At 45.2% G+C, this 16,426-nt stretch overlaps 1 protein-coding gene across 3 annotated transcripts in view; it reads left to right on the plus strand.

Annotated features, from left to right (window-relative positions):
* LOC146809175 (leucine-rich glioma-inactivated protein 1-like) overlaps positions 1-16,426 on the plus strand; it is a 152,083-nt gene that overhangs the window by 123,876 nt on the left and 11,781 nt on the right. For all 3 annotated transcript variants that reach the window (XM_085615966.1, XM_085615965.1, XM_085615967.1), the window contains 3 exons: positions 3,488-3,559; positions 6,102-6,271; positions 9,550-9,714. In XM_085615966.1, the coding sequence (XP_085472092.1) occupies positions 3,488-3,559; positions 6,102-6,271; positions 9,550-9,714 (407 nt within the window). The remainder of the gene's footprint in view (positions 1-3,487; positions 3,560-6,101; positions 6,272-9,549; positions 9,715-16,426) is intronic.

Raw genomic sequence — 16,426 nt, forward strand, 5'->3', positions numbered from 1 at the left:
CATCGGACTGCACATTCATTGGCTCTTTGTTGCACAGATTGTGCTTGTGATGGGACATCATTACTGCCATGGGCATATGTGTCAGAATCACTGGAAGACAAGTCATTATCGGAAGGGACTCCAAATGGAAAATCATTTTCAGATTCTGCTACTTGACCATCCACCCCAGATGCTGTCTCAGAATCAGATGCTGCATTAAAACTCTCCTCTATTAATTGAATTTGAACCCAGGAAGAAGTCATCCAATGAGACACCATCTCTGTTTTTGACTACAATTTTCTGGCCTAGGTTGAATGCAGAAGTACTCGTAGAAGTAAATGCTGTGCATGTGCTATGAACTGAAAGAATGGAATGCAATGCTGTGAGAGGGAGAGTGTAGTAAAGTGTGATTACAACAACAACAGTCTCAAAAATGGAAAAAAACACTTATCTAACTTGACGCTGCAAAGGACTTCTCCAAAAATGCTAACAGAAAAAGAACAATAAGGCAAAAGTACATTATGCCCAATTTTTCCTGATGCCAGGGAAAGCTTCTTAGTGAGACGTGCTCCTTGCGAAAGAGCAGAATGTGGGTAACCTACAATAAAGTTAGCCATGTGCACCATGTGACCTTCTGCTTCCAGCGGCCACAGCATAGGGCAGTGTGTCAGCCCACTTCAGTCACTGATCGCTAATTCTGTCAGCCCACTTAAGTCACTGATCGCTAATTGTGTCAGCTCACTTCAGTCACTGATCGCTAATTGTGTCAACCCACTTCAGTCACTGATCGCTAATTGTGTCATTCATATTTTACTTCTACCTAGCACAGCATACATGCTATAACCTATTGTTGTTAGTTGGTGCATCTTATTACTGTTCTGTCCCTTGCTGCTCAGCCATGAGTGATGTCACTTGGAATGTTGAGTGTGTGGGACTGGAGCAGATGGCAGTTGGAAGAGATGGGCTGAGCAGCAGGGAGGCTGCTCCTGGTGGGGCTTTATATGAGTATTATATGGACTTTGTGACTTAACCAATAAACCTATAACTTGTTCTACGTGACCTGTCTACGAGACATCTTTCATTATAACAATACATCATTTGACAATGGAGGAGCCCACTCCAGCCACTGAATAGTTATTCAGCCATTCCCAATTTGCTCCCAACAAGCGTAGGGCAGTGAGTCAGCCCAAATTAGCAATTGATCAGGAATGTACCATTCACATTTTACTTTCACCCACCACAATATGCATCATGGGGCAGTGGGTGAACCCACTTTAGCCACTGATCACTTACTAAGCCATTCTCAGTTTCCTTCCACCCACCACAGCATAGGACGATGTATCAGTCCACTTCAGCAATTGGTCAGTTATTGTGCCATTCACATGCTACTTCCACCCAGCACAGCATATATTGTTGAGGAAATGGGTGAGCCCTCTTCAGCCATCATAATTCATGGGGGAAATGCCCCCCTCATTTATTTAATTATTTACTCTGATGCCTGGGGCTTCAACCTCCCCTCCAGCCCCAACCAGCCCCCCCCCCAACCAGGAAAAAGAAATCACCCCGACACACAAAACACAAATCCCAGGTGTTTAGTGGGCTCCCTGGTCATGGTGAACTTGCTATTCACAAGCAGTGATCTGTTTGAAAGAGGCTTCATTGGAAAGGGGGGACTCTCCCCTTTCCAGCAATGCCTCTTCAAATGCTGTCTTGCCCATGGGTGCCAGAAAAAGCCCAGAAGCACAAGAACAAAAAAATGGGCATTCAATTTTCATTCCCTGGAGGGCCGGGTGGGTGGGGGAATCTTTGCAACCCCTCTGGGCTGATCAGCCCACAAGGGAAGGGAAAATCAATACATCTTATTTGGCCCCTTGGGAGGATTGAGCTATCTGGGGGGCACCCCCGAAACTCAAACTATAAATCTATTTTGTCTAGTGGGATCCCAACACAAAAACAGTAATGTGGAGGAACAAATAAACCCAAAGTATTCATAGGGTACATACAATTACTCCTATGCAGTGGTACCTAGTCCCATCTCATTAATATATATTTGTTTGACAAAGTCACATTTCAACGCTTTCTCCTGATCGTAACCAATATTCATTTCTTTTAATTGGTTTACTGATTAAGATCAGTTGTTCATTTTCCTTAATTAATCATTCATTTAATCAACATGGAACAATAACACTGTGCAACATAAACACAAATACATACATAATTATACAAAAATGTATGCAAAAATCATTTCCTTGCCCACTAATTACAAAAAGGTCTCTGCTTTCTCATTTCACTGCGGGTCACTGTGAGGTAATCATTTGCACACTAGAGGTACCATATCCACCTCTACATCTTTTTCCGGTGTGCATGTCCAATTTTAACAAATTCCTCCTTTCTTGTCTGTCGACTCGTTTCAGCAGGACAGGGGTGTAAGGAACAACCACTGCATAGGGGTAATTGTATGTACCCTATGAATACTTTGGGTTTATTTGTTCCTCCACATCACTGTTTTTTGTGTTGATATTTGCTGCCCAGACAGTGGAGGGTGAGTTGGGCGAACCCCATGTATATTATGTGTCTAGTGGGATCCCAGCTTGTGGATCATGGTGCTCCTGTAATCCATGAGTTGGGATCCGTTAGAAAAAGGCATCGATGGAGAGGGGAGGCTGGCTCTTTCCAGCAATACCTCCCCCAAACAGTAATGTGGGGGCCAGGTGGAGATATCGCAGCGAATGAGTGTGGTGTTGCACTCACCCGCTCCTTATAAGGCCGTCTGGTGGGATCTGTGATGTCAGCCTTCACTCGGGGCACTGGGGTCTCTGATGGGCAAGAGAGGGGTGGGGCTCACGGGGAAGCGATTCCACAGCAGCCCCACCAGGTGCGCACATGTGGGGAGGGTTCCGGTGAAGGAATTACCCATTGACGTCCTCTATATTGTGGGAGTAGTGCAGAGGATGTCCCTGAGTCATTCTCTTCATTTAAATGTTACATTTCAGTCTTATTTTGGCTGGATGCATGTACACTTTCTCTCCTTCACTTTTCTGTCTGTCATGATGGCCAGTTCCGTGCACGTACTCCGTTCCGCTCCTTTATGTAGAGTGCCCTCGTGCTGCTTTGTGCTCTACATCAACCTACTCCACACTGTGAATAGTTCCTTGCACTACTCCCTTGTTCCTCTGATTGTGAGGGGTTCCAGGACAGTTCTCTCCCTCTTCATTCTTTCAATGTATCTGTCTATCTCCATACCCCATTCTCATTGGTTCAATACTCTCTGCCTACCTACCTCCCTCACTACGACTTGTTCCATGCCAGGACATCCTAACATTCCCTAACTTTGCCCTATCTATACCACCACCATTGTGACTTGTTTTGTATCAGTACCCCTTACCTCTTACCTGATGATCTAGTTTACGTTTTGCCTTATTGGTCTTGCTGGGTCCCTGCTCATTCCCTATTCTACCCGCCCCTTTGGGATAGCGACACTAAAAGTGCCTATGATCTTGTTTTCTAGGAGCTTGGCAAACAACGACCTGGAGACGCTCCCAGTGGACTTGTTCCAAGGCCTCTCTGCGCTGGGGCATGTGTAAGTGGCATCATCTCAAATGAACGTCCTGTGTGTACTGTTCACCTTCACAAAGTGTATTAAAAACTGTCACTAAACTATCCTGTGCCGTTGTCTGATAGGTAGTAACAGTCCCAATATAGATTTTGTTTTTTGTGTTGAGTTTACCTTTTTATGGGTGTGTGAAATCACCCAACTTTTTTGTCTAATGTCATGAAATTCCATCACAATGTTATGAAAAGGACCAAAATGTGCTATGGGAAGAGCTTGCGTGACTTTTGTTTTTTTCACATAAGTGTTCACTTTGTTTAAAAACTCTTGTCAGATCCGGGCAGGGGCCCGGTTCAAGCAGAAAATATATTTTCCAAGATATTTTCTGCATGAATGAGCGTCCCAGCTGCAAACAAAATACACAAAACTGAATAATACAACATTTGGAGACATTTTGAAAATGTTGTGTAACGTGAAATTCGCAAATTATGCAAATGTAATCTTTGAATGTAAATTTCTCCCATGCTATCTTCTTTTGCAATATTTCTTTTGCTAAAAATAAGTACATTACATATCATTAAGAAATGAAACAAGGGATTGTGATCGTTTACAGAGAAGGCAGCCCAACAACCACATTACACACTCATCACATCGCAATAATGCTGTGCAAAGACAATGCAGCACAATAAAACAACATAAAACATCACCACGACAACAAGATATCACACACAAATGAATACAAATGTTCCTGTCACACATTACCACCTGCACAATCCTGTTTACACAATCTGGTGGTAAAAGGTGTTTGGAGCAAGCATGGCCTCAACCTACCACCAAGGACATGAAATAGCACCAGTCACACATGTTTTGTGTTGTAGCTCCTGGAGTCTATAAGAGAACAACAGGTGCTGTGGTCTGAACAGTACAGCATCACATTATTCAATTTTTCACCTAAAATCCTTTGCTGTGCTGCTGGGGTAGTAAACAACAACATCAAAATATGTTGTTCCAAAGTCCCTGTAATTGATAATTTACACGTTGGTCTGAAGGTAATGTCATAATAATAGCTCTTTATTGTTTGATTTTAAAAACCATTTACAACTCAACATACTAATTGAATAATCTGGTTTAACCATGATAAAAATTTAAAACAATTAATCAATAAAATAGAGTTCAGTGATAGTGAATATCTGATAATATTCTAATACAATACGTCACCCTAGATTTCATGTAATTTTAGATAAAACTTCATTTAGTTCAGAGTCTCAACTCTAACTGGGGTGGAAGTTTTGGCTTCAAGAAGTCTTGACGCTTTATGAACAAATTTCACAAGCCCAATATTTAGCTTGCTGTTAACAGGGTTGAGGGCAGCCAATATTGCTTGACGGCAGGAACGTACACCCAATTTGATACATTGGCCTCTCAATAACTGCCGTCTGGCTTGAAGGTAATGTCTAATTATAACAAAAAAGACAGACATGAAGACTCACATGAGCAAGCATGTCTTAATCATAGAAATGTATGAGTATGTATGCTCGATATTTATATAGCACAGACCTAGCTAGGAAGCGATGGGGCACTGTACATTACTTGGGGAAATTTGAGACAATCTATAAGATTGTACACATCAAGTGGGGATTGCACAAACATAATTCATACATTACATTTCACATTTGAGCACACAGTGATTATTAAGTGATTTGCCCAAAATCAAACAATGTAGAGACAAGCACTGAGGCAAGGATCCCAACGTGGGTACCCTGACTCCGAAGTGAGCAGCTCTAGCCACTAGGCCATAACTCCACCCCAATGTCCCATGTTCACTAGGAGTAAGAATCAACCACTCACAGAAACAGTTTTGCCTGTCAGATCTGGATGTTAATGTGTAATTCACAGTTAATACAGGAGTAAGACTCAAATCCTCAAGGAAAAAGCTTTGTAAATCGGGCACTGTGAATCTGATCCTAGTAAATATACTATAAGCAGGCCTCAGCCTTCCTACAGGGCTGTGGGGATCATTCTACAGGGCTGGGTTTGTGGAAGATTGGTAGGTATGCCACCATTCAAACATCGGCCTAGACTATGATCAGTCTGACTCAAACTACACTACAGAGTTCTCTGAGAGGTACCAAGTCAAGTCAAGTCAAGTCAGAGAATCTTATACAGCGTGCATATCATCGCTAGGGCTCATAGAGTTGCAGAAACTCCAGAGCCTGGGGGACAAATCCAATAACGTTAATTCTGGTCGAACAGCCATGTTTTCAATTCTTTACGGAAGCGCTGATGGTCCGCCATGGAAAGGAGATGAGGCGGCAGCTTGGTCAAGAGATGGGGGGCAAGAAAGGAAGATGCATTAGGCAATCTCTTGAATTACTGTATTAATCGGTCCACCTTTGATTTCAGGGTAGAAATTAACATCTGGATGCCACTGTATAGCTGGCAGCGGTGATGCCGTGCAGACATTCTGACATATGTGATGGTCTACTGCATCTTCGCTACGCATTCTGCTTCTTCAGGCTGCAGTGCAGACTACCGACCAATGAGTGATGTTTGCGGATGTTTGTGTTCTCAGGGATCTCCGAGGAAATGCTTTCCACTGCGGCTGTGGCCTGAAGTGGCTTGTGGTCTGGCTGCGTAGCTCCAACACCACTGTGGAGTCCATCTACTGCGCAGGTCCAGATGAGTTCCAGAGGCGCAAGATCAATGACATAAGTCCCAAGGACTTCAGCTGCATCTCCACAGGTAGGTGAGGGGACTTGACCAAAGAAGACTGCATCCCAGGTACCACAATGTTTGCCCTCATATTTTTTTAGTGTCACTGCAGTTTTACTGATTTAACAATGTTTAACAGCTACTGCCTTGGGAAAGGAGTCACAAAAACTAAAATTAAATCTACTGTCCTAGGTTCCATTTAGGTTTGAAGTATAATTATGATCTTTAAAATTCAAAAGGTTTTCCATGAGCATTTAAATATGTAGCACAATTTACTGCAAAATAGGAGCCAGTGCACTTTACAGATAAAACATTTTAGGACTAAATATCTCTTTTTAAAGAACAAAAATTTAAATTCATGAACATGAAAAGCATGTAGTGGTAAATACTTAGGGCGTTGTTCGACTTGTCCCTTTCTACAGGGTCATCCCCAAACTTTTTGTCTTCACGTTCCTGTTTTTTTAACAGGTTATATTCACTTTAAGGACTCTGGGCACTTTACCACTGTTACCCAGTGCTCTCTTCTTTAAACATGGTAACCTTGGCTAACTTCCAATTGGCACTTTTATTTTACTTTAAGTCCCTAGTAAAGTTGTACTACATGTACCCAGAGCCTGTGAGTTAAATTACTAATAACTAGTTAAGTTGCTGCTTGTGCCTCCCACTTAAGTAGCTCTTTTAATCATGTCTCAGGCCTGCCATTGCAGCCTGTGTCTGCTGTTTTAAACTGCCATTTCGACCTGGCAGGATAATCTTTTTTCCAGGTCCAAACCTCCCTTTTTAATACATGTGTTACCCTTAGAGTAGACTCTACACAGCATAGAGGGCAGAGTGCAATGTATTTAAAAAGTTGGGCATGTGCTTTTAAGGTTTAAATTTACTGGCAGTGTAAATCTCCTAAATTTGTTTTTCGCTACTGTGAGTCTTACCTTTCCCATAGGATAGCATGGGTTACCTTATTGCATTTAATGAGTGGTAACGTTCAATTAGGAGCAGATGGGAATATGAGTTTAGTGTCTATGGAATTGTAATTTGAAACCCTCTTTAATGGTGAAGTCGGTTTTTAAAACACAACTCTGAAAATACAACTAGCAATTTGGCATTTTCCTGTCCTCACCACTGGATGTAGTTGGCAACTGGTCTTTGTCTATTCCTCCCAGACAGCCACAAAACAGAGAAGTTAGGTCGGCTTGGATGGTCATCAACTGGCAGAATGGAGGGCAGACCTGGGCACAGTCCCACTTGCAGCTGAATGGGCTGTGCCCTGGTTTCACACAAAGGACTTGTCACCACTGCATTGTTCATGCAGCCAGCTAGGAGCCAGGACACAGGAGGCCGGAAACTTCAAGGACTTCAAAGGGATTTCTCCAGAAACTTTTCCTACTAAAACTGGGGCACCAGGTATAAAATTATAGACCCTCAGACCCAACTCGTCAGTACACTCCTGGACCTGTGGAAACTACAGAAGAAGGATTGCTGTGCTGCTGTGTTTCCAGACGGACTGCTATCTTGCTGCACTTTTACTCTGCTGTCCTGCTGCCATGCTTGCTCGTAGGTTGAAGTGACTCCAAGTGTCAACTGACTGACCTCCTGTTCTGAGCTACTGAGAGCTACTGAGACATAACAAGCTACAGAGTCCTCCCTGCAACGGCCCAGCTAACTAGCTGCCTGGACCTGCAACAGGACCTGCCTGAGCCCTGCTGGCCTCTGCTGGAGTGAGTTCATGACCCCAGGAGGTGCACCTCAGGTCCTGGACCCTTGGTATGGCATCAGTTGTGCTCCCCACTTTATAGGAAGGAGAAATCCTGACCTTTTGTGCCCTTCATGACTGTGAACGGGTTTGTCAGCACCGAGATCTTGCCGATCGCCAGCGCAAAGCTCCAATGAACCTGACTATTCGTCCTACAGTGACCACCAGCGATGACCGGCAATGAGAGATCTGCACTTTGTGCTACAGCATCAACTGCCGCAATGGCCAACAATGCAAACCTTGAGCAGTGATCAGCTGCGATGCTCAACAAGATCTTTGCACTACAATGATGACCGTCTGTGTTGCCTGGCCTGCTCTTCGCGCTACAAGGATGACCATCCATGACGCTTTTCCTGCTCCTTGTGGCCTCCTCCACCACGAACTGGAGGTCTTGTGCCAGACTCTGGAAGGTTACTTTTCCAGTGGGACTAACTTGGTTCCTGTATCCGGCCCATGCTCCATCGTTGTTGGCCTAAACCTATGACTTTCAACCAGTCTCACACAACCAGATAGCTACGAGCGGTGCTTTGTGGTGCTATACTTACCTTTAATCTTTAAAATTGCATATCTTCGGTTCTACTGATTGGATTTTTGTCATTTTGGTCTCAAGTTGTTAAAAATCTGGCTGTTCTGATTGGATATGCAGTGCTAGTTATACTTGAGATAAAATGAGGGGATCAGCACTAGGAAACCCTTTTTGGATAGCCATGCACTCTGTAAATATATAATAATAATAATAATACTTTATTACATTTTTCCCTATTTTTCTGAATTGGTTTGGGATTTTTCTTGTGTTGTGTTTTAACTTTATTAATGTTTGAAAGGCTGCATACATACTTTACACATTGCCTCTAAGTTAAGCCTAACTGCTTTTGTACCAAGCTACCAGAGGGTTAAGTACAGGCTAATTTAAAGTTTGCTTGACTTTCAACCTAACAGAGATTATGGCTGCTGCTTGAGATGGGTTTCACCCCCTACAACCAGTAACCCAATTTCCTACAGGTGTTATTTGTGTTTGGCCACATATGTAGTCATTCATGCACATAAGCAACATAGAGACACCCATATACACAGACAGCATTAATGTGCATTCATTCAGGCACACACATCCTAAATACAGTCATTCACTTACACTTGCTTAGCTGTCAAGTGGAGCCATGTCCTGTCTTCACACAGACACATTTTGTGATGAGTCCACACTTACTGTGGTGAATCAAAACTGCAAGTCATAGAAACCAATGCTATGTTGGCTAAAAACATCAGAACTGACTGAATGTGTCATGGGTCACTTAGCAGCTATGTCCATACACTGATAAATGGAAAAACAACTTCTTTCATTTGCTTTTTTGATGGTGAGACAATTTAAGGGATTTATTAATGATATGTTGCAGCAGTTTGCAGTTGATTTACAAACGCATTTATGAGTACAGGAAGAAGTAATACTGGAGAACTCTTTTACGTACTCTTGTAGGCCGTCGTGAATTTTGAACTTTTCTTCCCCCCTCATGATAGTTCTTCTATTCTTTCCAGTATCCTAATGATTGTCTTTGTTTTCCAGAGCTGAGGCTGTACCAGACGTTACCCTATGAGTCTCTCTCCATAGATGCTTTCACGTACCTCAATGAACAATATGTGGTCATTGCCCAGCCCTTCAGTGGGAGGTGCGGATTCCTGGAGTGGGACCACGTGGAGATGGTATTTAGAAGCTACGACAACATCACAGGTATTGGCAATCTAAAAATGGCGAATTCTGTCGTGGTATATGAGTGCATTCACTCTTTCACTCGCTTGCTCTCATTTGCACACTCACATTCAATCAATATCAACAATCCATGCCAGTCAGTGCCCCCGAAGTCCATTATATGTTTTACATCTGTATATTATTCTCTGATATAGGATAGCAAAGGAAAATTGGGAGATGCAAATCCCCTGCTCACCTAAGAGCTGTCTGGCAATCAACAGGAACCCCAGGACCCAGAAAGTGGGGCTATCTGAGTACACCATAACAACATCCCCGTAGGCAATTTTCATTAATATCAAGAAGAACCCTGCTAGCAGGCCAGAGCATTACAAACCTTTATTAATAGCAACTAATAATATATTGATCTGGGTTCTACCCCAATGCAAGAACATGAGCATGCAAGCAGCTACAGGTCATATTTACGAGATAACGATGCAGCGTGGCGCTGCAAGCCATCTTGCTGCACCAAACCGCGAAAATAGGAAAGTGCAGGGATGCATCGTATTTACAATACAATGCATCTCTGTGCTTTCCTGTGTGCTAGTGCACAATTGGCTTCCTAGCACCAACACTGTAACCCTTGCACCACGGTGCCAAGGTGCCTGCATTACAGGGACACCTACCTGCATAAAAGCTATTATTGATGGTGTTTTCCTCCTTCTATGTGTGCACACAAATAAAAAGAGGACAAAGTGAGGAGAAATAAAGATATTTCTCCTCGTTGTGCCACTTTTACGCTCCCATGGGGAGGTTTTAGAATCTGACGCATTCCCCGGTTTATAAAACCGTGTAAATCTGGGAATGCTTCAGGTTCAATGGATGTTGCGTCGGAACACCTACAGCAACACCCTTGGAATGCCCCTCTCACGCAGAGTAATGCGTGAAAGTGTGCCATATTTACAAGACCATGAAAAGCCATGCAGGATGGCTTTGTGTCACCTTGCGAATATGTGCCAGCACACTGTGCCACAGGAGTGTCAAATATATTTGGGCATTTTATAAACATGCGCCTAAATTCTTCAATGAGTACTCTAATGTTCAGCTAAGGAGATGCTAGAGGACCATCAGTAGACTATGGAGAAGGTCTATGCACAGCTTTTACCAAGATCATCACATCTGATTTACCGTAGGTGCTGTCATTGGCAACATCAGGGGAGCTTCCATTCCCATTTTCGTGGGATGTTTACTGTTGCTACCATCAAGGTGTGTCTCATTGAGCATTATATTGACAAGACTGAATGCAAAAGTTGCTATCACATTTGTGAGAAGGTCAACCACAACTTTTTTTGTTGGGGATATACTCCCATTCAATGGATATCTGTATATTTTCTTCTGTACTGATTTCTCACTGTGAGTCTAGCTATTCATCTCAACCAGCCTCTCTCGTGTACTCAGACAGGTGTTGGAGCAGAGATGAGGTACTATTGGCCGCGAGTGACTGGTGCAACACTTCCAGTGGACAGCCTTCATAGGGCTGCACCTTCATATTAAATATCATCTTTCATATACCATATATATATGTCATATGATCTCATTTCAAGATAAGAATTCATGAGACATTGGCCAAAACGTGATGGATGTTCTGTCCAGCCAGATCTGGGCCCCCCTATCTCTTTTAGAAGAAGGGAAAGTCCTGCGCTTCCGCAGCTGGTTCCCCTGTCAGAACACCCTCACTGGTGCTGGACGACAAGCTGGCATGGCATCGGAAAGCCTGTTCTATGAGCGGGCCTGTTGGTGTCATGTTAGCTGTTGTTTATTACTGTCTGTACCGGCATGCACTGCAAATCATACCAAAAATGAAACAACAAAGCATGCTGCCCATGCGATCGGAGAAAAGTACCAGTGCAGGAGCACTAGACTGCCATCTGACAAAATCCATGATGCAGACAGGGAAAGAGCTCCCCACACCCTGGGAAAAGTTCCCCGGGCATCAGGGGCATTGAATCGTTAATTTGCAATACCCGCTTTGGGGGTCTTCTTTGGAAAGCAATAAAAAAACAGACTGGCCTCTAACTCTGGGCGTAGTTTGCGTAGTGGCGCTACCCGTAGCTACGCGAAGTGCACTTCGCACTACACACGCTACGTGTAGCTACGCGAACTGCGTAGTGCGGTAGGGAAATGCTGTTCGCACTGATTGCACAGTGCCGGATGCTTGACCGCACTGTGCAATCATTGCAAACGGCATCTTGCACAGTGCAAGCGGTCGTTTTCTGCCGCTCGAGTAGATTTGTACTCGAGCGGCAGCTTTCTCAATGCGGACTGGTAGTTTCTCATCGCGAGCGGTCGCGAGCATACGTGACCACTCGTTATGAGAAACCTGACCTCCCCCCGTTGAGAATCTCGCCGGGAGGTTTATTTTCCACGCTCGCGTACGGCAACTAGATGTTGCTGATCGCGAACGAGGAAAAAGTCTTGCTGTGATGTTGATTTTGCTCGCTCGCGGTCGCCAACTTGATGTTGAGAACCGCGAGCAAGCAAAAAATGCCCGCTATGCCACGCTATGCGTTTTTACACTGTGCTACGTGCAATTCGCGTAGTGCATAGTAGCGCAAACTACGCATGCTCCGCGAATGTAGTGTAGTACTATGCCCAGGGTTACTAACATGTCAGATAAGTTGCTGTTGGTTTCGCTGACAGGGCGAGTAACTCCAGACAGAGGATCGGCCAGTAATACTACAGCTAGCCATAAATTACAACTAAGATGCTCGTTGTTTTCCAGTGAACATAAGATTGCAGACTAGGTATTGTACAAGTCCTGTGCATGTTACTATGTCATACTATAGAAAATATTGAGTATGTGTTATATGTATGTATTAACATATACATATATATAAGAGGGGGTGTATCAAAGCACATACTCAATATTCAACCAACTAGTGTAGAAAATGTAAATGATAATTTAAGAGTCTAACTATTTCAAATACATTTCTAAATAACACAAATATCTATAAAATTATTACAAAAGTCAAGAACAACAAAAAATACCAAAACAAATTCAAACTTTCCTTTTTTAAAAATGTTTCTTAACTAGTTTTTGTGATTAACATACACATTAGCCTTCAACACATGGAGTCAGCAGTTAAAGAGAAAAACATCTCACGTTATGGGCATGTATTGTACAGACAAGCCTAGGGGCACACCTAAGGCACCTTGCCAGCTAAGCATTAACAGTAAACTAAAACTTACGTTAACAGAAGAACTTATAGGCATACATGTTTATGCCACTGGACGTTGAAGCATCCTTCAGGAACCATTGGTATCACCCACCACCCCAGATGACATAAGAGTATAATTTACATCACACTTCCCCCTTCGGGTTAACCCCTACTTCTGTCAAGTGCGTACAGCCCACCACTATGGCATTTAGGAGCACCCCCATCCCGAGTCTACGGCACCACCGTGTCAAGCAGAAGACCCCCCGACGAGGGGGTGGCCAGGCAGCGAGTCCATAGTCTTAGACACTAAGGGCCTCATTAATGGCATTTTGGCATAGGGCAGCGCAGCAAGGCACCTTGCCGTGCTTCCCTACACCAAAGTGAAAGGTCAGGAATGCACCATAGTTAAGCAATACTGTGCATTCCTGTCCGTTCTGCCTGCGCTGGCGCCGTTCTGGCAGCCTAGCACCAATGTTCTCCATGCAACACTGTGACACAGCGCTCAGCCAGGGGCTGGAGGGGTGGCATGTTCTCCATGAAGGCTGTGATGCAGCCTGCATGGAGAACAGGGAGAGTGCGCATAACTGTTTTGGGAGGCCCGAGAGTGCCGACCAAACAGTCATTGCACACTTAGCAGGGTTGTACACTGCTCTTGACCCCTGACTCATCACGTCAGCTACCGCAGCAGGAGGACAGATTAAAATGATAATAACATTACGTTGTAATCATTTTATTTTTTCCTTTCTTTTGCTGCATCAAGACAATGGGGCGACGCTCCTCTGTCTTAGCGGACGAGCCGCCACTGGCTATAACCTGTGGTCCCTCCAGCGCTTCCTACTACTCCCTATCCTCAAAGGCCCGGAGGTCACCCTCGCAGGCCTGCCAGAGGGTCTGGAGGAGATCAGGGAGGTTGCTCACTATTTTTTTTTATAGAGGAATGATATGACCCCTTTGAGTGCACTTAACTCCATTAGCGAGGATTCAGGTAGTTACGCCCCCTTTTATGATGTGGGATGTCAGAGCATTTCTACGCCGATAAGTAATATTTCTTGATGAGAGTTTCTAGGTCAATCATGTCCCCCCTTGTAGACAGATTACTAGCTTAGTCCCATTTGGCAAAGCCCCTACAGTTTCCTATGGCTGATAGCATGTCACTGTCCCACAGTGACGTATCTGCAGTAAGTTTCCATCTCCAGCCCAGATAGGCTATAGACTCCCGCCATATCCAGACCATCATTTTGGTGTGAGTCACAAGACCTGTTTGTTCGTTTTGAGCCTGAACATCACACCTAGCACGCAAGGATGGGGGTCCAGTTCCAAATCCGTCCCAACGAATTTGGAAAATACCATCAAGACCTCTCCCCATCTGCGCTCCCACTGGGCGCTCCCACACCATGTGGTAAAAGAGCGCCTCCTGCTATCCACATCTAGGACACTGACAAGATGCCCCTACAACCCTACATCCATTGCGCTTTGGAGTAATATAGGTCTGATGCAGGTAATTAAACTGAATAAACTAGAATTTAGGATTATGGGACACCTTTTTAGTGATTCCTTCACTGCCACCCATTGTTTGCCCATCATTTCCAGATTCATGACGTTGAAGCATCAATTTCGAACCTCAACACAGTTGTGTGACAATTGTGATTGCAGGGCGTTGTACAACATCATGACATCGTTTCACCCACTGAAGTGCATTAGCAGGCACTATAGTGTTGCTCCAGTGACGGCTCCTTTGAGCCCAAGGGGGACGCGTCCTATGCACCAGTGGATTGTGCACCAAGAATTGACGATCCCCTACCCAATATTTCTGAACCATTCCCTGAAAGTTGTTAAGGTTATCCTATTCACATATGTCTCCCAGTGGGAGCTCTCCTGCATCAAACCATGTCCTCCTATTATACATCGTGTCAATTTCTTTGAATTCTAGTAATACCTACAGTGGCAGCTGTGGAGTATACTAATATGACCTAGCCTTAGGTTGCATGTACCTACCCTAACAGACCATGGCCGCCCTATACAGTCTGTTTATCCCGGGTGCTCTCCGAGCTGACACCATAATCCACTCCAGTATCATGACCAAGAGCGTTTATGAGCTCCGCCTTGTCCGGACTGTCCCTGCCCCCCATCCACCGAATCGGCCACTGAAGCTGTGCTGCCGCATAGTATCACTCATACTTAGGGCAGCCAAGGCTTCCCTCCAAAACGGTAGCTGCTTTTTAAGCAGAGCAACCCTCTTCCATCCTTTGCCCCATAGTAGGTCTTAAAGCAAGGCCACCAACTGCATTAAAAAGGTTTTTTGTAAGCATCCACGGCATAGCCAAGACTAGCTACAGTAATTGTAACACCACTAACATTGTGGCTATTGCTACATGATCCGATGGGGACAGTGGAGTGTGCATCAGAAGGACACTGATTGCCTTGATTTTAACAGAACTCTGCTCAAGTTGCCTTTTATTAGATCCTTCTGAGCTTGGTACACACAAATCTCTGAAATTGACTTCCTTCCATTCTAGTCTAGTGAGAGGCATAGCCGAATTCTTCATTGCTGTGTTTCATCTAAGAGGAAACAGGCAGGAATTGGCCCAATTTATCTTGAGGCCTAAAAATAAACTGGCGTTTCAATCATAAGTGCTGTCAGGGATTGCCAGGGTTTTAAGAGATAAACAAGGCCTTCTTTTCTGTTTTTTACTCTGTTTGCTGTTTTTTACTCTGTTTTGATTGTATTCTGTATTCTGTGCCCACTTGGTCCCATACTGCCCCCCTCTCCCCTCTTCTCTTCTGTTCCCCGTTCTCCCGCCGCTGCTCCCCAGTGGCCCCGTCCCCTCGCCCCCCGCTCCCCAGCCGCTCCCACCCGCCTTACATGGTGGCCCCTGCATGGCCACGTAGCGGCCGCGCCGCTGGTGCTCAGGGGCGCGCCAGAGGCAAGCCTGTCTGCGCCCGTCCGCGCCCGGACCGCACCCAGCGCCGCACGACGCCAGACTCCGATACGACACCAGCACCCTCCACGTGCTCAACGCCGGCCGAGACAACACCTGCTTCCAGGCCACCCTGAAACGCACCCACGGACCCTTCTCCTGCCGCACCTGCAGCTTCACCTGCGACAGAGCCACCAAACCCCCAGGAACAGGACCCAACCACTTCCGCTGCATTCTCCTCAATACCCGCTCCGCACGCAAACATGCCGTCGAACTTTGGGACCTGCTCGACACCTCCGGCCCAGACGTTGCCTTCCTGACCGAGACCTGGTGGAACGACTCCTCGGCGCCCGACATTGCCATAGCCATCCCGGACGGCTACAAGGTCACCCGCAGGGACCGCGCCAACGGGACCGGAGGAGGAATAGCCATCGTCCACAAGTCCACCCTCAAGGTCTCCACACACGCAGACGACACCCTCAAGTCCGCCGAACACCTGCACTTCCGAATCCACACTGACCCCAACACCACTCTCAGAGGAACGCTCGTCTACAGACCCCCCCCGACTCCGGGCACCGTTCAGTGACACCATCGCCGACCTTGCCAGCACTCACGCACTCA

The sequence above is a fragment of the Triturus cristatus genome, chromosome 7 (assembly GCF_964204655.1).
Source record: "Triturus cristatus chromosome 7, aTriCri1.1, whole genome shotgun sequence".
Taxonomy (NCBI): Eukaryota; Metazoa; Chordata; class Amphibia; order Caudata; family Salamandridae; genus Triturus; species Triturus cristatus.